The 20,598-nt window shown below is 36.4% G+C and overlaps 12 protein-coding genes and 1 non-coding gene across 13 annotated transcripts; 4 read left to right on the top strand and 9 right to left on the bottom strand.

The window, feature by feature from the left end:
• Positions 1 to 142: 142 nt before the first annotated feature.
• SHO1 (osmosensor SHO1) lies at positions 143 to 1,210 on the bottom strand (the record flags this gene model as incomplete). Its single annotated transcript, XM_003687588.1, has 1 exon — positions 143 to 1,210. The coding sequence occupies one exon, from the start codon at positions 1,208 to 1,210 to the stop codon at positions 143 to 145; it is 1,068 nt and encodes a 355-aa protein (XP_003687636.1).
• A 509-nt stretch (positions 1,211 to 1,719) lies between these two features.
• Positions 1,720 to 3,114, bottom strand: AVT5 (amino acid transporter; the record flags this gene model as incomplete). The annotated part of the gene is made up of 1 exon (XM_003687587.1): positions 1,720 to 3,114. The coding sequence occupies one exon, from the start codon at positions 3,112 to 3,114 to the stop codon at positions 1,720 to 1,722; it is 1,395 nt and encodes a 464-aa protein (XP_003687635.1).
• A 386-nt stretch (positions 3,115 to 3,500) lies between these two features.
• MRP21 (mitochondrial 37S ribosomal protein bS21m) lies at positions 3,501 to 4,043 on the bottom strand (the record flags this gene model as incomplete). Its single annotated transcript, XM_003687586.1, has 1 exon — positions 3,501 to 4,043. The coding sequence occupies one exon, from the start codon at positions 4,041 to 4,043 to the stop codon at positions 3,501 to 3,503; it is 543 nt and encodes a 180-aa protein (XP_003687634.1).
• Positions 4,044 to 4,318: 275 nt separating this feature from the next.
• MAP2 (methionine aminopeptidase) lies at positions 4,319 to 5,566 on the top strand (the record flags this gene model as incomplete). The annotated part of the gene is made up of 1 exon (XM_003687585.1): positions 4,319 to 5,566. The coding sequence occupies one exon, from the start codon at positions 4,319 to 4,321 to the stop codon at positions 5,564 to 5,566; it is 1,248 nt and encodes a 415-aa protein (XP_003687633.1).
• A 238-nt stretch (positions 5,567 to 5,804) lies between these two features.
• On the top strand, positions 5,805 to 6,347 carry SCS22 (phospholipid metabolism-regulating protein SCS22; the record flags this gene model as incomplete). Its single annotated transcript, XM_003687584.1, has 1 exon — positions 5,805 to 6,347. The coding sequence occupies one exon, from the start codon at positions 5,805 to 5,807 to the stop codon at positions 6,345 to 6,347; it is 543 nt and encodes a 180-aa protein (XP_003687632.1).
• A 487-nt stretch (positions 6,348 to 6,834) lies between these two features.
• Positions 6,835 to 7,443, top strand: ROX3 (Rox3p; the record flags this gene model as incomplete). The annotated part of the gene is made up of 1 exon (XM_003687583.1): positions 6,835 to 7,443. One exon carries the CDS (start codon positions 6,835 to 6,837, stop codon positions 7,441 to 7,443), a length of 609 nt encoding a protein of 202 aa, XP_003687631.1.
• Positions 7,444 to 7,747: 304 nt separating this feature from the next.
• BRN1 (condensin subunit BRN1) lies at positions 7,748 to 10,084 on the bottom strand (the record flags this gene model as incomplete). The annotated part of the gene is made up of 1 exon (XM_003687582.1): positions 7,748 to 10,084. One exon carries the CDS (start codon positions 10,082 to 10,084, stop codon positions 7,748 to 7,750), a length of 2,337 nt encoding a protein of 778 aa, XP_003687630.1.
• A 467-nt stretch (positions 10,085 to 10,551) lies between these two features.
• Positions 10,552 to 11,985, bottom strand: BNA4 (kynurenine 3-monooxygenase; the record flags this gene model as incomplete). Its single annotated transcript, XM_003687581.1, has 1 exon — positions 10,552 to 11,985. One exon carries the CDS (start codon positions 11,983 to 11,985, stop codon positions 10,552 to 10,554), a length of 1,434 nt encoding a protein of 477 aa, XP_003687629.1.
• A 516-nt stretch (positions 11,986 to 12,501) lies between these two features.
• Positions 12,502 to 13,596, bottom strand: CCL1 (TFIIH complex kinase subunit CCL1; the record flags this gene model as incomplete). Its single annotated transcript, XM_003687580.1, has 1 exon — positions 12,502 to 13,596. The coding sequence occupies one exon, from the start codon at positions 13,594 to 13,596 to the stop codon at positions 12,502 to 12,504; it is 1,095 nt and encodes a 364-aa protein (XP_003687628.1).
• A 578-nt stretch (positions 13,597 to 14,174) lies between these two features.
• Positions 14,175 to 15,812, bottom strand: ATP1 (F1F0 ATP synthase subunit alpha; the record flags this gene model as incomplete). Its single annotated transcript, XM_003687579.1, has 1 exon — positions 14,175 to 15,812. One exon carries the CDS (start codon positions 15,810 to 15,812, stop codon positions 14,175 to 14,177), a length of 1,638 nt encoding a protein of 545 aa, XP_003687627.1.
• A 696-nt stretch (positions 15,813 to 16,508) lies between these two features.
• Positions 16,509 to 16,598, bottom strand: TPHA0Ktrna1F. Its single transcript is given in 2 exon segments — positions 16,509 to 16,545; positions 16,561 to 16,598. It is a non-coding gene; the product is annotated as a tRNA-Phe (tRNA).
• Positions 16,599 to 16,957: 359 nt separating this feature from the next.
• YOP1 (Yop1p) lies at positions 16,958 to 17,627 on the top strand (the record flags this gene model as incomplete). The annotated part of the gene is made up of 2 exons (XM_003687578.1): positions 16,958 to 17,008; positions 17,115 to 17,627. The coding sequence occupies 2 exons, from the start codon at positions 16,958 to 16,960 to the stop codon at positions 17,625 to 17,627; spliced, it is 564 nt and encodes a 187-aa protein (XP_003687626.1).
• Positions 17,628 to 17,713: 86 nt separating this feature from the next.
• On the bottom strand, positions 17,714 to 20,233 carry APL4 (AP-1 complex subunit gamma; the record flags this gene model as incomplete). Its single annotated transcript, XM_003687577.1, has 1 exon — positions 17,714 to 20,233. One exon carries the CDS (start codon positions 20,231 to 20,233, stop codon positions 17,714 to 17,716), a length of 2,520 nt encoding a protein of 839 aa, XP_003687625.1.
• Positions 20,234 to 20,598: the final 365 nt, after the last annotated feature.

The raw sequence follows: 20,598 nt of genomic DNA, 5'->3' as shown, positions 1-20,598 counted from the left end.
CTAATGTATGTTATATAGTATCTATGAATTTAATACAATGATGTTTGTGTCCTGAATATATATATGATCATGGGTGAGAATATGTTGGTTTTCACGTTATAGAATGAAGCTAGAGTCTTTGTGAAATAATATGCTAGAATTGTTAATCTTCGATTAATTGAACATAATTGCTAGGTATAATCCCGACTTGACCATTTTCTCTTTTCGATTTCCACCATCTCCCTTCGATATCACTAACTTTTAATATTTCACCTTGTTCGAACGATATTTCATAACCATCGGCGTCATCTGCCTGATAAGAATATAAAGCCTTGGCAGTATATGGAAAAGACTCAGTCCCTATATCACTGTATAAGTCTAATGTATCACCCATTGTCGTTTCCGTATTACCATTCGATGAGTCAGTAATAAATGTATCAACATTCTCATTATTAGGATAGTTTTCTAAATCATGGTATACAGCAGGCAGTACATTGTTTGAATCATCAGCTGGATTATCGTTGTAAGGTATTATAACACTTGGATTGTCTAAATTGGTGCTCTCCAAACCTGTTAAGTCATGCGACGACATATATTGATTAGTTTTGTCGATGTAACCTAAATTATTATCAGATAAATTATCTTGGATATTATTGTAGACGTCATTAGAGCTCATTCTTTCATTATTTAAAACAGTGCGGCGACGAATCGATCTAATAAGAGCTAATTCGTATGCAGATGGTCTAATCCCACGTAACGAAAATGAATCGACCCATCTATTAGTTGGCGAAGCATTGTCACTACCAAAATAAAACACCCAAATCAAATTAACAATAGATAATAGAATGACCCCCGCTGAAGAGGCAGCTTTCCTTGGTCCAGAGCTATAGACTAAATTTGTTGCACTGTTAGTGTTGTATATGAATGAAACTGCAGATGCAGCTGCAAGGAAAGTCTTATAGTACCCTATCAAATCGTAACAATATATGATGAATATCACAAAGTTCATCATTATTTGGTAAGCAATCCCCCACCATGTAAATCTAGGAAACGATTCGCTATCAGCAGCAGATGCAATGGCACCAGCTATAGTGATAATCCAAGCGATCGTGGCAATAGAAACAGAGGATATAGCAAATGGATCACCAAAAAAGTTACTTAGCCTGAATGTAAACCTTACAAAGTTGTGTCTCCTACGAGCTCTGGCATTCGATCTATTGGGAATATTCATAGCTATAAATTATTTTTCAAACAAATGTTCACTAAGTTCACAGAGCCTTAAAACAAACACCTCAAGTCACCTGTATCACTCAGTACCTCTCTTGCCACTGTATGAACGTCTTCAAATGCATCATGTCAGGGACTAAAGTTCATTCAGAAATAACCATCCCATTAAATACAAATAACCTTCCAGAGATCATCAACTTTTAATCTTCGACTTCTATTCCAATCAAGAATGTACGCGTTTCGATGCCGTCAGTTCTGATGCGTCACAGAACATTCTCGGTTTCTCGAAGAGTTTAAGATGAGGAATGTTGGCTATCTCTGTGGTTTAATGCATTGTAAGAGCAGCTTGTGTTGTTGCAGGAGTGGTGTCTGTCGTCGCAACAGCGATGTGTGTCACTGAAAGAGCCAGTTGTGACACTGCAAGTGTCACAACTGGCAATCCTGGTCTACAATACAAGCATGAGATAAAATCGATTTGTTTGCTATTTTGTATATACATATATGTTTGATTATCTAGTGCGATGCTCCCAGAAATAGAGCTGCGAATAAAGATGCTGTCATGACAAAGACACCCCAGATCGTCAGAGCAACAGCGGAATATTTTAACAGTTTTGTGGGCAGTGGCACGATTTGTGAGGTGCTGTACTCTGATCCTATCAGTTGATATCCGAAGACCCCCGGTAAAATGAATGCGATGGATGTTGACCCTGTGGCACCTACAATTGCTAGTACTTTTGCTAGCGATGTCACAGATACGGCCAAGATATAGGAGCATATCAGAATACAGATGGTGACAACGGTAAACGTCTTGGGGTCCAGTGTGACAGGCTCAAATGACTTCTGTTGTTCTGGGAACTCTTCTTCGACGACCTCGTCGGGTGGTTGTTCAAAAGCTTCTTGTAGCTGAGGTTGTGGCGTAATTTCGTTGTCTATCAAGCCAGAGGATTCTCTATGACCAGACTCGCTTTCTTGCACTTGGTTATTATCACAGTTAATGAGTTGAAAGTAGTGTAGAATGTGATTAATGGATGCCCTGGCTGGGTGGCATTGCAATGGGAATGCTAGCATCACCAAGATCACAATGGCGATTCTCCCCACTGTTGTGGCGGCAGAATTGGAATACAGCGTAATGATGTTGCCTGTAATGGCGTTTCCGAACGTCAAGTAACCTGATCCACCAATGATAATGTATAGTGTACATGCTAATAACATAGCAAATATGCAAATCTGTTTCAATTTGTTGAAATGGATGTCCTGTTGTTCATTAATGACTGAGAACATATTGTGATGGCACGTATAGGCAAAAACAAAGATAGGTAAGGTGTTCAACGGATTCAGCCCATCTTTAGGAAATCCCCAGGATACTGGGCCTCTTGTGTCTCTTATTTCTTCATTTGGAATGAAGAAATGGAACATGACCAAGAAACATAAATAAATAACTGCCGAAATGGCTGCAATGGATGCATATCGTAAAGAATTCAAATTCTTGAGGAAGCAGAGGGGTGTCACTATAAACAGCATCACGATGGTAATGTTAACATTTCTGTTCAAGAAGAACTCAGTGTCTGTGAATGTCCCTAAAATCTGAGGCATCACATCACCGACCACTATCATGTATGAAACCCCCACACCGAAACATTTGACTGCAATAGCTATATCGAACAGCACACTGAACTTAGGGTTTGTCACTTGTGATAAAGCAAAGAAAGAAGCATTTCTTTCAGGAACATACTTAGCCACAGTAGATTGTAATATAAGACCCAGCATAGCACATGCACCACAGAAAGCAATCAGAAATAAACCTGGAAACACCCCAAATGGCTGGAATGCATAGGGCATTGCCAAAATACCTGCTCCACAGGCAGTGTGCAATAACGTTAGAGTCCCTGATCTCACAGATGAGGACATCTTGCAGAAGTTTGTAACAAGTATCGATATATATCAATTGATTTTCTGATGAGATTGTCACAGAAACAAAAGCAAAAACAACGAACAGTAAAACACAACGTAATCAGTACCTCAACCAGCAGCAAGCACTAGTCCTTATGCTTTCCTAACGTCCTTTGTCTACCGTTCTTATCTATCATCTGTGAAAGACCCTTATAAGAGTTACAAGGTAGATTTATAGTACTTACATTACGCCCGGCTGTTATTTATAAGCTGATATGACGTGACCAACTGTGATTTATGTTGAGGTTGCACAACAAATGGCACCTTAAATTGATGGTATGTATTGTGATAATGTTCTATTTACAATATATGTATGTATATACAGAGTTGTTTTTGTGTGGTGATCAATAACCTTTCCTCTTGGCGTCCTTGACTATTTCGATCAATCTCTGGAAGCCTTTCTTGAACTCTTTCCTATGTCTCAAGGACCTCTTCCTTTCCGCGACTTTGCCTGGCTTCTTATAGAACATCTGATCCTTCCTATCCTGAGGTATATTGTTGGTGTATACCAGACTGCTCAGTTGTCTCAAACCGTTCTGTGTGTTGCCATTAAAAATGTCAACTGTTCTCCCAGCTTGGACCCCCACCATACGTGCAGAAAGGGCGTCATCTTTCGGTTGCAATTGGAAACTACTCTTCAGCAGCTCCTGCTTTCTCTTCTTATTGGCATCATTGAGATCTTTTAAGCTGGAATTGATATTAGAGGTTCCTCCAGAACGAATAGGGTTCAATTGTAAAGGATCGAAAATCGGTTGAGAACTAGCAACCTTAACTGTTCTCGAAAACGCTCTTTTCGAAAGCATCCAATTAGCTCTAACAACAAACATACCGATCTGCAAAGCTACTGGTCCTTGGAAAGGCCTGTCGTACCAACAATTAAACTGCATCCAAACCTTTCAAATCAACAAAACATCTCTTTTAAGTATCTTGAACTTGTAAAGCTTTACGTTTTTGAAATTTCAAATTGCTGCAAAATTGGAAAGTGCCATTTGGCAGAAGTGCTGAGAAGTTACCATTACGATGAGTTTAAAGAGTTTGTTGCATTGGTTGCTATACAAGAAGAGGTGCTGCTGTGAGTGCTGTTGATTGTGCTGCCAGTTTTAGTTTGTTTATAAGGGTTTATTGGGAGCAAAAGACAGCGAACAGTGACTAGGAATATACGATGAGCGAACAACCGGTTAAGGAAACAGTGATTGCTGGAACCACTGACGAAGTTGAGAAGAATGCCTCAGGTGCCGTTGCTGACGTCTCTGTGGAGGCGTCCAAGAGCAAGAAGAAGAACAAGAAGAAGAAGAAGACCAACAATATCAAAAACATTGAGTTATTCTATCCTGAGAATGTGTACCCTGAAGGTGAATGGATGGAATATGAGCAAGATTTCAATTTGAAGAGAAAGACTGATGAGGAGAAGAGGTATGAGATTAGAGATAAAGAGAACGAGACACGTTGGAACGATATGAGAAAGGGTTCTGAAATACATCGTAGAGTGAGGAAGAACTTGCAAAACAAATTGAAACCAGGAATGACTTTGAGTGAAATTGCTGATATTGTTGAAAATGCAACAAGAAAATTCACTGCTGCAGAGGCAAACCTGACCCAAATGGAAAATCCACTGTCCGCAGGTATTGGTTTCCCAACAGGTTTATCGTTAAACTCCATTGCTGCCCACTTCACGCCAAATAAAGGTGACAAGACAGTCCTGAAGTATGAAGATGTGATGAAAGTGGATATCGGTGTGCATGTTAACGGCAATATCGTTGATTCAGCATGGACAGTCGCATTTGACCCTCAATACGATAACCTGTTAACTGCAGTGCGTGAAGCTACTTATACCGGTATAAAAGAAGCAGGTATTGATGTGAGATTGACCGACGTTGGTGAGGCGATCCAAGAGGTAATGGAATCTTATGAAGTCGATATTAACGGTGAAACTTTCCAAGTTAAACCTTGTAGAAATTTATGTGGACATACCATTGGACCTTACAAGATTCACAATGGTAAATCTGTCCCAATTGTGAAAAATGGCGATGAAACCAAGATGGAAGAAGGTGAGCATTTTGCAATTGAAACTTTCGGTTCCACCGGTAGAGGTTATGTCTTCCCAGGAGGCGAAGTATCACACTACGCCATGAATCAAGGTACGTTACCAGCTGCTACTTCCCCAAGTGCTAAAAAATTATTAAAAGTCATAGAAAGAAATTTTGGTACTTTGCCATGGTGTCGTCGTTATTTAGATAAATTAGAAGAAGAAAATTATTTGTATTCATTGAATAATTTGGTTAAGAATGGTATAGTGCAAGATTATCCGCCATTAAACGACATTCCAGGGTCGTACACTGCTCAATTCGAACACACTATACTGTTGCATCCTCATAAGAAAGAAGTTGTTTCTAAAGGTGAAGACTATTAGCCACAAAACGGTATTTAATATATATAGTACATTTTATAATAATGAATCATTAGATATTCTTTAGCCACTTGCTGGTACTTCGAGTACCTCAACTTACGGTGGACCTCAAAAACTGCCAATCTATCCGATGAGTGTCAATGCCAATTTCAAAAAGGTTGTTGCTCATTGTGGTATAAAAAGTAGCTGCATTTTGAGTTCCTAGCATAATAGAATCAATTGAAGAGGATATGATCATACAATGGTAGAAGTAGACATACAACCAGGACATTTAACCTTTTCCAGCCCTTTTGACAAGGATCAGGTCGGCTACGTTGAGGTATCTAACCTTTCAGAAACGGGAGACGTGGTATTCAAAGTGATGACTACAGCCCCAGACTTCTACTTTGCAACCCCCAGCATTGGACTACTTCACAAGAAACAGAAGGTGGACGTGAGGGTGAGAATGCTGCGTCTGGGAAGTGAGCCCGTTAGGAATTTCCACTGTAACGACCAACTTCTAGTAATGGTGCTGCCACTGCCAGACGACTACGTCATAGTGAACCCTAAGAACGACCTACACAACCTGTGGGAGATACTGGAGGAGGAGACCCGACATCAAGGCTCCACGAGGAAGATCCATATTTTTAGCGAAGTGAAGGAATGGAAGACTACGTGGGACGATGACGACAGTGATTTTGCGCCAGCTACTCAGCCAGAGGCTGAACCTTCACTACTGAGGATGGACAAAAAACTGATTGTGTTTTTGGTGGTTTTTGCATTCATTAGTCTGATCAGCGATTGATCAAACGAAAGAATAGTGACTGCTCAACGATTGACTAGCAGTTGAGGGGCAGCTGTTGCGCACTGTCCAACAGATATCAATGCAACTATGTATTATCTTGTAAGTTTGTTACACATGCACAAGGTTTGAGGACACTCGTCAGGCCATATAATGTGACGACGCAAATTGTGTCGCTGGCCAAACAATTGTGACACTTCTCATATCACTCTGCACGTCTTCTTCGACGCCGGATTTCGCTCACCGAAAAAATCTTTTGGTGGTGAACCTTCAAATAAGGACTTTAACGAGTGATCAGAACTATAAAAACAATGAACTGTTTATGGAGCAAGGACAACAGAATGAATGCACAGGTTGTCTTGCTCTGTGTATTGGTGAGGTGAAGACCAGTGCTTTATTGGTTTCGAACTTGTTTTATAGAGAAGTGAAACCAGGAGCTGTGAAGAGAGAGCTTAATAAACAGCGCAATACCCGGAAAATTAAACATAAGATGTCTTACGACGACACTATCCCTGCTTATTACTATTATGTGGATCCTGAGAATTATTACCAGCCACAGGTGCCCAACCCCTTGAATGATCTGATCTCGCAATACGATTTGGACGATATTTCACAACAGGTTGCCAGAACGAACACGGATGGGTCCAAGGCTGTAAAACTGAGGAAATCGTACAAGAACCAGATAGCAGAGCTTTCTGGCAAGTTTAGCAATATCCCGACCAGGGAGAATGGGAAAGGTGGAGAAATAGCACAGGTGCTATTTCAGAACAATCCGGATATGATGGCGAACGTCACTACAACACAGGACATGACCGAGGAAGAATACAGGACTGCAATGGCCAATAGAGACATGGCTCTGTTTGGAAAGAATAATATGGACTGGGATATGGCTTCGACTGTATTGTCACAGTTTGACAGATCGTTTCCCTCCGAATTCCAAAATGTACAAGGTTTTAACATAGATGATTTGGCATTTGATTTGGATGGCACCGGAAGATCCAATTCAAAGAAGAGAAAGGTGAATATTTCGTCAGGAAGCTCAATGACAACTCCAAATGGTAATGATATTGAGGACATCAAGAGAAGAAGGCTAGATTAGTCTGTAATGCATCCCCTACTCCACACATTCCATCTAACATTACTTCAATTTATACTTGCATTTTTTAACTTGTAACGGTCTCTACTTTTCTTTAGTAATAGAGACAAGAAATTGTTACATAAAGCTCATATAAGAAATAAAATAATCCATTATTTCATAAAATAATGACGAACGACGATGATAAACGAAACAAAAGGCACAGATTGATATATAAATTATTTTATAAAGACTAATTCGGTTCATTTATAGATAGAAGATGATAATCATGTCAATCAAAATATTAGTATTACATTATTATATATGTTTAATTATAATTACAAACAACTATTAAATCTTCAAATAGCTCTGTATTTTTTAATGTAAGGCCATAGTCATTACATAAATGCAATAAGCAAATGAAACAAAAACTAGTAGATATTTCACTTAATGTATCCTTATGATACATGGGTGTGATTTCCTTTGCAATATCAACAAATCTCAATTCAATTTTTTCGTTATCACTTATTTTTGGATTTGATGCTCTAAAGTTATCTAATAAAATATTAATTGATTTCCAAATGTTATTCTTTAATCTTTTTATATCTACTTTTTTAGTCACCCTTGAATAATTAACTTTATTATTTTGCAGTTGGGATAACATACTATTTACTTGTGGATCATCAGTCGCTTTGCTATCTTTAGTCTCTTCATTCATATCATCAATAATCATATCATTGTCATCATCGAATGCTTGATTGAAGTCAATGCCATTATCATCCTCGAATGGGTTGTTCAATTCAACCTCTCTAATTTCATTATCATTATTTGCGTTTTCAGAAGCTATATTTTCTTGTTGTTCGTAATTATTAGCCCAAAATTGCTCATCAGCTAATTCAGGAACTCCATCTTGATTTTTGGACTCTACTTCATCAAAGTGGTTTGAAAACTGTCGACTATGAGATTTTCTGTAATTATTTCTAAATAAGCTCATCTTTTGCCGAGGCTTAATGAATAGAGATGTTAGAGTTTCTGTGGAGAAATGGTAATCATCTGGAAGAAGGAAATGAGATTCATTTATTCTATATTTCAAAGGAATTTCGATTAACTTACGTGGCTTCGTAGTAAAAATTTCATCCTCTAAAGTGTCATCAACTTCGAAGAAATCAATTTCTTCTTGTATCTTTTTGTTCTTCTTGCTTTCGTTGGTTGTTGCATCAATATCATCTGGGTTACTTTTGGTATTTAAAGATTTTTGGTCATTAGACGTGGTTGTGTTGACTTTGTCAGAAAGTATATTTTTTAAAATTCTAATTTTCCAATGATCTCTACCTCTCCAAGATTGTCTTAAATTTGTATCAAAATAGGACATTAAGTCTTTTTCAAATATGCCATTCATAATTCCACTGGTGTTATCTATATCATTAAGACTTCCATGTTCCATCATGCTTGCTTCGTTAGCACTTAGGTTATTATTCTGATCGTCAGTGTTCATATCTACATCTACATCTCCTAGATCGTTAAAGTCCTGTTCTTGGTTATCAAAATTCTCTTCATCGACTATACTGCCTTCATCAATTAAAGCTTCATTTAGTTCTTCTTCACTAAGAAAGTATTTAGTTTTGTTATTAACACCTTCAATAAAGTCTTTGGCTTTGCTAATATCATCTACTACCGTTCTTAACTGATGTATAGCTGGCGATATTTCACATTTCACTAAATTATCGAAGTTAATAAATTCCATACCCAATTCAAGGATATCATCATCCACAGTGATAGTTGTGTCAAATGGTTGGTTTATTGTTAACACATGGTTCGCATCTTCATTATTATGATGTTGCTCACTTTCTGCCATTTCATCTTTACTGTTCCCATCTTCATCTTCGTTATTATTTAGATCAGTGTTTGTATTGGTATTTTTTATTTTCTTTACAATGGTGTTCAGTTCATCTGTTATTACTTTGTCATCCTCATCCACATCATTCTTCGCTTCGATTAAAAAATTATTATCTTTTATAGCAGCATCAAATACCACTCTACCACTACTGTTCGTATGCAAAGAGTTTAATAACAAACTCTTCGCACCACCTTCATCAAAATCCACCAATGCTTTTTTGAATAATGGATCGATATTCAGTTCTTTATCTAATGCTTTTAGTTTAATAACGTTGAAGTCTACTAACGTCGTCTCTACCATTCTATTGTATACTCTTCTCCTTGTATTTGTTCCATCGTCATCCATATCTATGGGAAGTCCCGTTAAAGGATCAATTTGTATGTCATCACTATTTTTATCCTTTGAAGATTGGTCATCTCCTCCTTCATTATCGCCTTCCCCATTGCCTTCTTGTTTTTCTTTTCTCTTTTGTGCTAACCCACTAAGTAGCTTGCTTGTTTCAGTAGAGACAGAATCTACTCTTGATGAGTAAATCTTGATACAACCATCTAGGGTTGCAGAAGCTTTTTGGAAGTTGATGTTATCTTCTGAATCTTTCAGCACGTTTAAGTCGTGGAAATAATCAATCAACCCGAAATTCCAACTATTCCTAGAATTAATCTTGTTGTCAGTTGCCAATTTGATCCATTTCTCAAAGTTAGCAAGCATAGTGCTTTTATTAGTAAATAAATCACCATCATCATTTTCATATCGGAGTTGAGTAGTCATTTTTAATGCTTATAATACCTTCCCTAACGCAAACTAAATGGGAGTTTCTGTACCCCAAGTATTCTACTCAGTTTCTAATCGGTCCACGTCGGTAGAGTCTCCTCTTTACAACGACTTTTATATGTTTTGGCATCCATAAGTCTCTTTATAGATCATAATTTATCCTGATTCCGGTTTGTTGACATTTTAAACAGAAGTAGCGATGTGTGTCCGTATGATATGATTCAAGCCATCAGAGGTGTCAGCGTCACTAATATAAAATAATTCAAAAGTAGTAAATAGTTGGTTAATGAAGTTATTAATGTTTAACATGGATTATACTTTAGCGATGGTATCACTTGTAGTTGTAACTATCATTGGAAAATATTTGATGACTTTTTAATTAACGGGTGGGAAGAAAACAGCATTATTCAAACTGAATATTGAGAGAAAGTTAAGTATAAAAGGCATATTTATATGAAGTGTATTTATTTAGAGGACTTTTCAAATAGTCTGTGGACTAGTCTAATAATAGCTACGGATGAACCAAATCCGGTTGCAAACAGCATAATGTTGGTGATCTTTTTGTGGAAGTTTGATAACTGTTCAACCTTCGAATAGCTGATATCGTCACGGAATGTGACCATAGTATACTGTGGGATCCAATAGTCTTTTAAGATTCTATGTAAAAAGTTGTCAAGACACTTTTTAACAATGAACATGTTTGAGACAACATCATGCGACATCTCGAAGTAATTTCTCTTAGACATGTCAATTATAGCTAAATGGTCTTGGACTCTTAGACGGGAGAAATCCCTAAATGCTAAGTTTCTGTCATCATTATGCTGATCTAGCATACTTTGCAAGAATTTAACGTCCTCAAATCCACAGTTCAATCCTTGCCCATAAAATGGTACCATGCTATGAGCAGCATCTCCTAATAATAAAGCTTTCCCTCCATCAACATGGTATGGATAGCACGTTCTACAGTTCAAATCATTCCCAGAATTTTGATATAGGCACTCCATAAAAACATCTATATGCACTATGTTCGTCACATCTTCAAAATTGGACGTAATAAAATTTTGAAACTCATCTTTATCCATGGCCATTAATTTGTGGAATATTTCAACGGAAGCAAAGAAAGTCGCAGTAAATGACCCATCATTGTTCGGTAACGCTATTAACATAAAGTTATCTCTAGGCCAAATATGTAGATAGTTCTCTGAAAAAATATAGGAACCATCTTTATTTGGTTCGAATCTTAATTCAACATATTTTCGGTCCACATCCTGAACTGTCTGTTTCACAGCTATTGTTTCAGCTATTTGTGATCTTGTTTGTGAGTAGCTTCCGTCACAGCCCATAACGAAATCAAACTCAAAATTTTCTATACTCTTAGAAGGACTAGATGTTTGGAAACTGCAAAGTTGTTTCCCATATTCATGGTCACTAAATTTGATTGACAGCAATTTATGCTTTTCTTTAATTGTAATATTGCTAAAGGTTCCCATTATCTGGTTATCCTTTTTAACGTTTTCCATTAAAATATGGTTCAATAAGGCTCTACCGATGGAATTAATGCATTCACCATGAATTCCATACAACTGAGCGTCTTCTGAACCACTGACGTCGTGTATCATTCTTCCCTTCATTGGAACAACCTCTTGCAAAATTTTATCACATAACTTGGCATCGACACTCCTTATTGAACTAATTCCTCTATTAGAAAGAGCCAGATTTATTGAACGTAAAGAACTTGAACCACAACCGTCGTCATCAAATAAATCACGGTAATCAAATATGGTCACAATGTAACCCCGCTTGCTTAACATCAGAGCCGTCAGCAAACCTACTGGACCTGCCCCAATGACTCCTACGGTTATTCTGCAAGAAGCAACCTTAGCTTCAGTAAAACTCATCTTAATGTCTCTTTATAGTTAATTTATCAGAACCTGTCTGTTCTATTGGCACAATCGCTACGCTTACGCACCAGGCTTAAATATAAACTAAATTTACAAATAAAACCTATTTCTGAATAACGCAATAACCATCTTATATGTTATGGGTTTGGTGATACTTTAAATATCGTTGTAATTGAAGAGTGTCGAACCTCAAAACCTTGTTGCACAGTTAAACTAAAAGCCTCAAACTCTTACGATCTCCTGAGACTTGGATGACATGACACTCGTGTTCGATGATTCGTTGAAGTGACAGAAAGCATTAACATAAGCATGTTGCAACTAGACGAAGAGCACTGATCTCTAAGATGTACTGAGAGTGATCGTGTAGCTTTCTACATATTGATTGCATTTAGTTACATTTTAATTCGTTATCATTTGATGCATTTGGAAAATATTTAATGGTAAACTATATACATATAATGTCGTTGGTTTATATATGTGATTAATGCTGAGAGAACTCTCTTATCTGTAGGGTTATATTTTCTGTTTCTTAACTGGGGACTCCTCTTTCGAATCTGTTCCATCAGGTTGCGTCTTTTTATTTCTTTGGATTATGTTCATTGGATGATTACAGAAGTATAGCTTTGCAGCACTGGATTTTGCCTCTTCCATTGATACTTGTGAGGGATTAGACATGACCTCTTTGCATTGATCGATCAATGACAGTAGCAGTATGTAGTTAATTTTATCTGGTCTGTCCTCTTTTATGACCTCGCTATCTTTATCTTTCTCATTGGTATCCTTGCTTGCCTCGATGATGGTATCGGTATTGCTGAATTTAGTCTCCAAATATTTCTCCGTTAGTTGCTCATCCTCTAACGAAAGAGCAGCAAGAGTGATTTGCGGTGGAGTGAATAAAAATGCCACGTCTGTCAATAGTGCATCGGATATTCTTTTCTTGGTCTTGGTGTAAATTTCTCCCATATATTTCACGTCAACTTTTCCATGTAAAACATTTTGGATATCCAGGAAGAACCCATGCAAAGGCTTAAAAGGATGGTGACATAATAAAGAAAACTTCAAGCTTTCTAGAATCCTGAATTCATATTTTAATATTGTATCTCTGCTGGCCTTGGTCTTCTTGGAGAAAGAGTCGACACTGATGAAATAGTTTTCAGATTTACAAGCTAAGAAAATGATAGTATGGACAATGGTCTTTGGATCAATCTCCATTACAGAGTTTTCCAAATAAAATCTTTTGAAAAATATCAACGCAGAAGAAACAACCTCCGTTGGTAGGTTCAAATGTTGCGCAATGCCTTGGACTTTCTTGGCGTAGAAGTCAACTAACTTCAACTCTTCTTCTGCGGTTAGAGGAATTGCCTTCTCATTAATCATTTTAGCATCTTCTTCGCTAATATCGCTAGCATAATCCTTCTTAAACATCGTTAACTTCTCCTCGATAGCTGCAACTGCATGGGCATTCGTGTCTACTCTTTTTGTATCCAATTGCTCCTTTGTGAAGGACCATAGTCTATATTGTGAGGACGATCTAAATAGATCATCATCAGAAATAACTTTGTACCCTTCAGGTTTTTCTAAAACTTTCTTTTTCTGCTTCACAGACATCTCAAATAGATAAAATTACGAAATGGACCAAATCTCAAGCTCAACGGTAAGTATGACCCAATATCTGATTGTTGCAGTGGTTTTAAAAAATTATTGTTGCAGCAACACAATAGAACAACTCTTCAAGTCTCTTCGTAGTTCTACACTAACCGAAGATAACTTAGTCCTGTCTATTTTATCACAAAATTCTCATATATTTAAATTTCAAAGTTCGATATTTTAGTATTTTTCACTTGTCGCACGCAGTTCCTATAACTTCAAAAAAAATTATAGTCGACAGTTGTGGTTCAAAGAAGTTGAAGAAATCGAATTGTTAAAAGATGTTGAAGCAGACATTGAAAAGCAACTATATGTTGACTTTATAATAGGTTTAGAGTGTTGTTAGTTTTAAAGAATATATTTATTAATATATCTAAGATTTAGTTGAGAATTTTGCTATAAAATGTATGTACATATTATAAAAAAAGTGAATATAAAAATTAATTTTGGCTATTTTCAAGAAGTTTTGTCTTCTATTAGAGAAGGATATTTAAATTATCTTCTTGCATGATTTAGTGATTGTCGTATACGATCGCACCTTAGAAAGTAGCGACGAAAGACTCGGTAGCAGACTTCAAAGTAGCTAATAAATCTTTGTTCAATTCACCCTTGTCTCTTATGGTGGACAAAATAGTTTCATGGTTTGCCTTCAAATAAGCTAAGAAGGAGGATTCAAATTCAGCAACTCTTGATAATTCGATGTTATCTAAGTAACCGTTGACACCAGCGTAAATCAATGGGACTTGTTCTTCGGCAGATAATGGAGCGTATTGACTTTGCTTCAATAATTGGGTTAATCTTTCACCTCTAACTAAAGTTTGCTTAGTAGATGCATCTAAATCGGAACCAAATTGAGCGAAAGCAGCGACTTCTCTATATTGGGCTAAGAATAATTTCAATGAACCGGCAACTTGCTTCAAAGCTTTAACTTGAGCAGCAGAACCGACACGAGAAACGGATAAACCGACATTAATAGCTGGTCTGATACCCTTGTAGAATAATTCAGCTTCTAAGAAAATCTGACCATCAGTAATGGAAATAACGTTGGTTGGAATATAAGCAGAGACATCACCACCTTGAGTTTCAATAACTGGTAAAGCAGTCATTGAACCACCACCTTCCTTGTCGGACATCTTAGCAGCTCTTTCCAATAATCTAGAATGTAAGTAGAAAACATCACCTGGGTAAGCTTCTCTGCCCGGTGGACGTCTTAATAACAAAGATAATTGACGGTATGCAACAGCTTGCTTGGATAAATCATCATAGACAATTAAAGAGTGCTTACCATTATCTCTAAACCATTCGCCAATAGAGGCAGCAGTGAAAGGAGCCAAATATTGTAATGGAGCAGCTTCAGAAGCAGTGGCAGCAACAATGATAGAATATTTCAAAGCATCGTGTTGTTCCAAAGTTTGAACCAATTGAGCAACAGTGGATCTCTTTTGACCAATGGCGACGTAAACACAGTATAATTTCTTTGATTCGTCTTTACCATCATTCCATCTCTTCTGGTTTAAAATCGTATCCAAAGCAACTGCGGTCTTACCGGTTTGTCTGTCACCGATAATCAATTCTCTTTGACCTCTACCAATTGGAACTAAAGCATCGACAGCTTTCAAACCAGTTTGGACAGGTTCGTGAACAGATCTTCTTGGTAAGATACCTGGAGCCTTAACTTGAGCTCTCGAGTAACCGGCAGCCTTGATTGGACCTTTACCATCAATTGGATTACCCAAAGCGTCGACAACTCTACCTAGTAAAGCTGGACCGACTGGGACATCGACAATCTTACCGGTTCTCTTAACGATTTCACCTTCTTTAACCAATTTATCAGAACCGAATAAAACGATACCGACTTGACCAGGTTCTAAATTCAAAGCCATACCTTTGACACCTGACGAGAATTCGACTAATTCTTCGGCTTGAATGTTGTTCAAACCAAAGACACGAGCAATACCATCACCCACAGCCAAAACTCTACCGGTTTCATTCAAATTGGCTTCTTCAGAGACACCTCTGATTCTTTCTTCCAAAATAGAAGAAACCTCAGTTGGTTGTGCCTTTGCAGTAGCATAGCTTCTCACACCGCTCACAACAGAACGGGCAGTTACTGCTCTAGAGGCAGAATATGCCAATCTAGAGGCAGCATTACGAGCATAAGTAACTCTTGATAACATTGTCTAATTATATTTTTATAGCAATACAGCTTCGATCCCACTGCAAAAGACAAACGTTTTCCAAAACACTACCAGTCAAAAAAAACAAAAACCTAGGAGTTTCTTTTAACTAACTGACAATCAGTTTCTGAAGAGAAAGGCTTCTCGCTCGAACACAACATCCCATTCAACAAAGGAGCTAGTTTACAAAAGGTTTGAGGTCAAAGTTCTTGGAAGTTGTCCTTCCTGAATCAAATCTCGAGATTTCTTGTGAGGGTGTTGCTCGGGGCCCGAGGCATTTCGCGCAGAAAGAGCGAGCGATCGCAATTGGCCGGGAGTCACGTGACGGTAAATTGTGCATTGGAAGTGCAACTGCCAGGTGTCAGCAAATGCGAGGTGTCAGCAAATGGCATCAATGACTGTGTGAATCTAGTCGTGGCTGCATTTACATGCACAGGAGTTTTGCCGAGTGACCAAGTTGAAGTTAATATTTGGGCCTTTGTAGCTGATACGACAGAGTCCACTGGTTGGTAACTAACTGAAAACACCCCCACATGAACCAGATTTTAATTTCATGACAATATGCTTACAAAGATTTGCAGCCAAAATACTCACTGGAGCATTTATCTTAGATAACTAAAATTAAAGACCCAGAAGTTCAAACGAGGTTTCGTATATAGGAAACAGGCTGTTGCATGTATAATTAAAAAAAAAATATGCGATTTCTGTGGATCGAACACAGGACCTCCAGATAACTTGACCGAAGTATTCTTCAGTCTGGCGCTCTCCCAACTGAGCTAAAACCGCTTTATAATTTATAAAAAAGAGGAAAATGCATTTGGCATACTATCAGAAGATAGTGAGCTGATAAAAGCCTCGTATTGAGCTTTTGTATCATTTTACAACATACCCATACTCAGGAGAGTATATTTAAGGCAAGCCAATGCGAATATCATTCAATTCTGTACGAACAACATCGAAATTCGTTTACACTAATCCTTAAAAGTGACCTCAAAACGACTCCCGAGGTGAGAAATCAAAATGCGAAAAGTTTCACTACCTTTATTTGCAATCATAAAAGAACAATTATCTGTTAAAATGAGTATTATATAGTCATTACACTCAAGAGGGCAACCACACAGCTATATCGAAAACAATTGATTACAATGGCTGACTTTGCTTCCAGTTTCCAATCTCAAATGAAACAATTTGACCAAGTACGTATTCAGATGCTCATAGAAATAGATTATACTTTAATTTGCATACTAACATTGCACCTCCCTTCTACCTTTGGTAATGTTCGAAAGGGGCTTATTGATACAGGACTATGCTCAAAACTCTTTTTGGAAAGCTCTTGAGCAGAAGACTAACTTACCGAAATCTTACATGGCCTTTGGTTCCACTTTAGGTTATTTATTATTAATCTTCATTAACGTCGGTGGTGTTGGTGAAATTTTATCTAACTTTGCTGGGTTTGTCATTCCAACTTACTTTTCATTGATTGCTTTGAAGACTGCTTCCACAGATGATGACACTCAACTTTTAACATATTGGATTGTTTTCGCTTTCTTAAACGTTATTGAATTCTGGTCTAAGGCTATTTTATATTTAATTCCATTTTACTGGTTTGCTAAAACAATTTTCTTAATTTACATTGCTTTACCAAAGACTGGGGGCGCTCTTTTTGTTTATAAGAAGTTTATTGACCCATTAACTGCTAAGTATATCAAGGCTCCAATGGCTCCAACAGACAACAATGTTAACTCCGCTATAAATAATGCTACTTCGAAAATGGCTTCTGCAAGAGCTTCAGGTGCTAATGCCCATCGCGAATAGATACGTTATATTAAACAGTTACTTGTTTATTTAGATATCTTTAAAAGAAAATTATTTATAACATTCACTTATTTATTTATATTAAATCAAATTGAGTGGTCGAATTTATGATCAAAAAGTTCACTGTGGTCGACTCCATCAATCTTGAATTCCAACTTGACTCTCAACTTTAATTTGCCACTTCCCGTGATCTTAAGAGATTGTTTAGAAATATTCCCGGTATTAATGTCTGAACTTGGGATTAAAGTACCCATAACTAATTTTTGTGTTTTAGTAACGGCACATAAAGAAAGTAATTCAGTTATATTGCCTTTAGACTTGAAGTATAATTCTATTTGAGCAAGGCGTGTCTCTATCGAGTTTACTTGTCCATAAATAGTAATATTATCATCGTCGTATATTTCAGCAGCATCAGAAGGTAACTGAACACTATTTGTATTATGGTCTTTTGATACTGACTCAATATGGGTCTGAGATACAGATTCTGAACGGTTATTAGAAGAACCAAAAATGTCTGCTAAAAGATCTTTATCTGCATTTCCTTGTGGACTATTATCTGAGTTGGTAGGTTTTCTGGCGTTAGAATTATCACCAATAGTATCATCTCCCAACAAATCCAATAATAAATCATTATTTGATCGTGGCTTCTCCGTCTTTTTAATTACACTGCTGGCCCTATGTATACTTTCAAATATTGGTTTTTGTTTTTTTTCAAATTTTGGCATTATTTCTAAGATGGGTTTTTTGATGGCCACAGGTTGAGAAAATATCAGTTCATATTGAACACTCTTCATTTGAATTAGTAAATTGGCGTCTTTAGTATGTGTCAAAATTATTTGTCTTAGATCTTCAATTGCTTTGCCATTAGTTATTTTGGAAGATAATTTCAAAGTTGCAGTTAGTAGATAATCTAGTATCTTTGTATCAGCTGCAGTGCAATAGGTATCAAGGTCCACTAAGTATTTAGTCAAATTAGTTTCACTGATAATAGATGATTTAGATTTAGATAACACTAAATCCGCATATTCACCAATACACCAAACTGTTACAAGTTTCCAAGCAAAATTATCAGAAAAAAGGTCAACAGACTTATTAGCCTCCTCGTATTTCTTTAAAGAAATATTTAATAATTTTACAACAAAATGATTTTTGTTATCGAAATTAGTAACGTTATTTAAAGTAATTAAAATGTCATTAATTCTTTCCTGTGTCATGTATGAACCAGTTAACTCTAATATTTTCAAAAATATATCTAATTTCCATTTTTCATCAGAAACTTTGATTGTATCAAATGCGTTCACTAAATGTTCAACTATGTATATATTCAAGTCAGTGTTATCTTCAGATGAATATTCCAAAAAGTTGACCAATTCTGTTATAGATTCAACTATGTTACTTTCATCTAAAATAGCAAAAGTCAATTCTAATGCTCTACTCTTGATTGAAACATCTGGATCAAATAAACATTTTAAAATATACTTTCTATGTCTCTGAACTGCAGATGGATCTTGTGGAATCACTTGTAATAGAGTATTCAAAGCCACATATTTGATGTTGTTATTTTTGCCATTTAAAAAATTGGCTAATATGTTGATACCTAAAACACGTAGAGATTGCTCTAAGTTGAGAGAAAAGATGGTTTTAGCAGTTTCGTATAGAATAGATTGACCACTGCTTTTAGAAGGGTCTGTATTTGTAGCAATAAAAGTCAATAAATCCTCGAACTTGTTTAAAAATTGATCATTTATAGCAGTATTTTCTAATTGAAAAATTACTTTTAAGGTTTGAATCAATTCAGCTTGTAAAAATGGATCACAAACACCCTTCACGTCATATTCTGGTTTTGTGTTTTTCATATTCAAATTTTTTAACTGTAAAATTATCTCTGGAATAATCTCAGAAATATCAGCAACTAATATTTGCTCCATTGCCTCGATATTCGTGTTATCACTTTTTAACATTTCTAAGTAAGCTGGAAATCCTTTAACGTAAGCTTGAATAACTTTTCCAACACCTAATAATGTACCATGACAAACCAATGAATTATTATTTAGAATATCCTTGATCGTGTCTAATGAAAATACATCAAATAGAGTTATATCTTTGGAGATCATTTTGGCAGTGCATTGTAAGGCCTTTTTCACCAAAAAAACATTTTTAGAAGTCTTTAAGATATTGTTCACATCTGGATATAAATCACGGACCAATTCAGGTGAACTTAAAAATCCCAGTGTTGTTAAAGCTAAAGAAACAATATATTTATTTGAGTGATTCAAATCATTACTCATTAAATTTGTCAATAAGGTCAATAAATCTTGAGATTCATCTAACAATAAGACAGCGGCTAAATAACCCAACCTCTTATTAACAAACTCGTCAGATGCAATCAAATTAATACACTCGACTTGACCAAAATGGGTTTTTTCTCCTAAAATAAACAAATACATTAACTTTTGAATGTTTTTTCTCCTTTTCTCCAACGAAAGATGGTCATCTCTCAATTTAGTTCTAACCTTTGCAGATTGCTTCTGAATGATAGATCGTTCCTCAGATAATGTCTTCGCACCACGTACGTCCTTAATAAAACTCTTCAAAGAAGAACCCATTTTTGTATTTAGTTAAATAGTTTCGTTGCTTGAAGAATCTCGTTCAGTTTGGCCACTTTTAAAATAGAATTGATCTTCACTCCAAAAATTACTTATAAAAAATTATAACTTGTAAGGTTCCAAGGTAGATGTTAGTTAAATGAAGCTGTTTGTCAAACTGAAACTTCTTCAAGATAGTTAACTGCAAGCCTTTTTGACCTCAGCATTGAGACCTTTGATGTCAAAATCTTAAAATTGATTACAAGTCACGTGATTAAATTGAGAAGAACTGTGCAGTTAAGCCTACTGTCAATGTTAATTAATAGTAGAATCTTAAGTATTTTGAATTGTTTTAATTACAGTATACATTTGCTTACCATCTATTT

Source organism: Tetrapisispora phaffii, chromosome 11 (genome assembly GCF_000236905.1).
Source record: "Tetrapisispora phaffii CBS 4417 chromosome 11, complete genome".
Taxonomy (NCBI): domain Eukaryota; kingdom Fungi; phylum Ascomycota; class Saccharomycetes; order Saccharomycetales; family Saccharomycetaceae; genus Tetrapisispora; species Tetrapisispora phaffii.
This window is presented reverse-complemented; position numbering and strand designations above follow the sequence as displayed.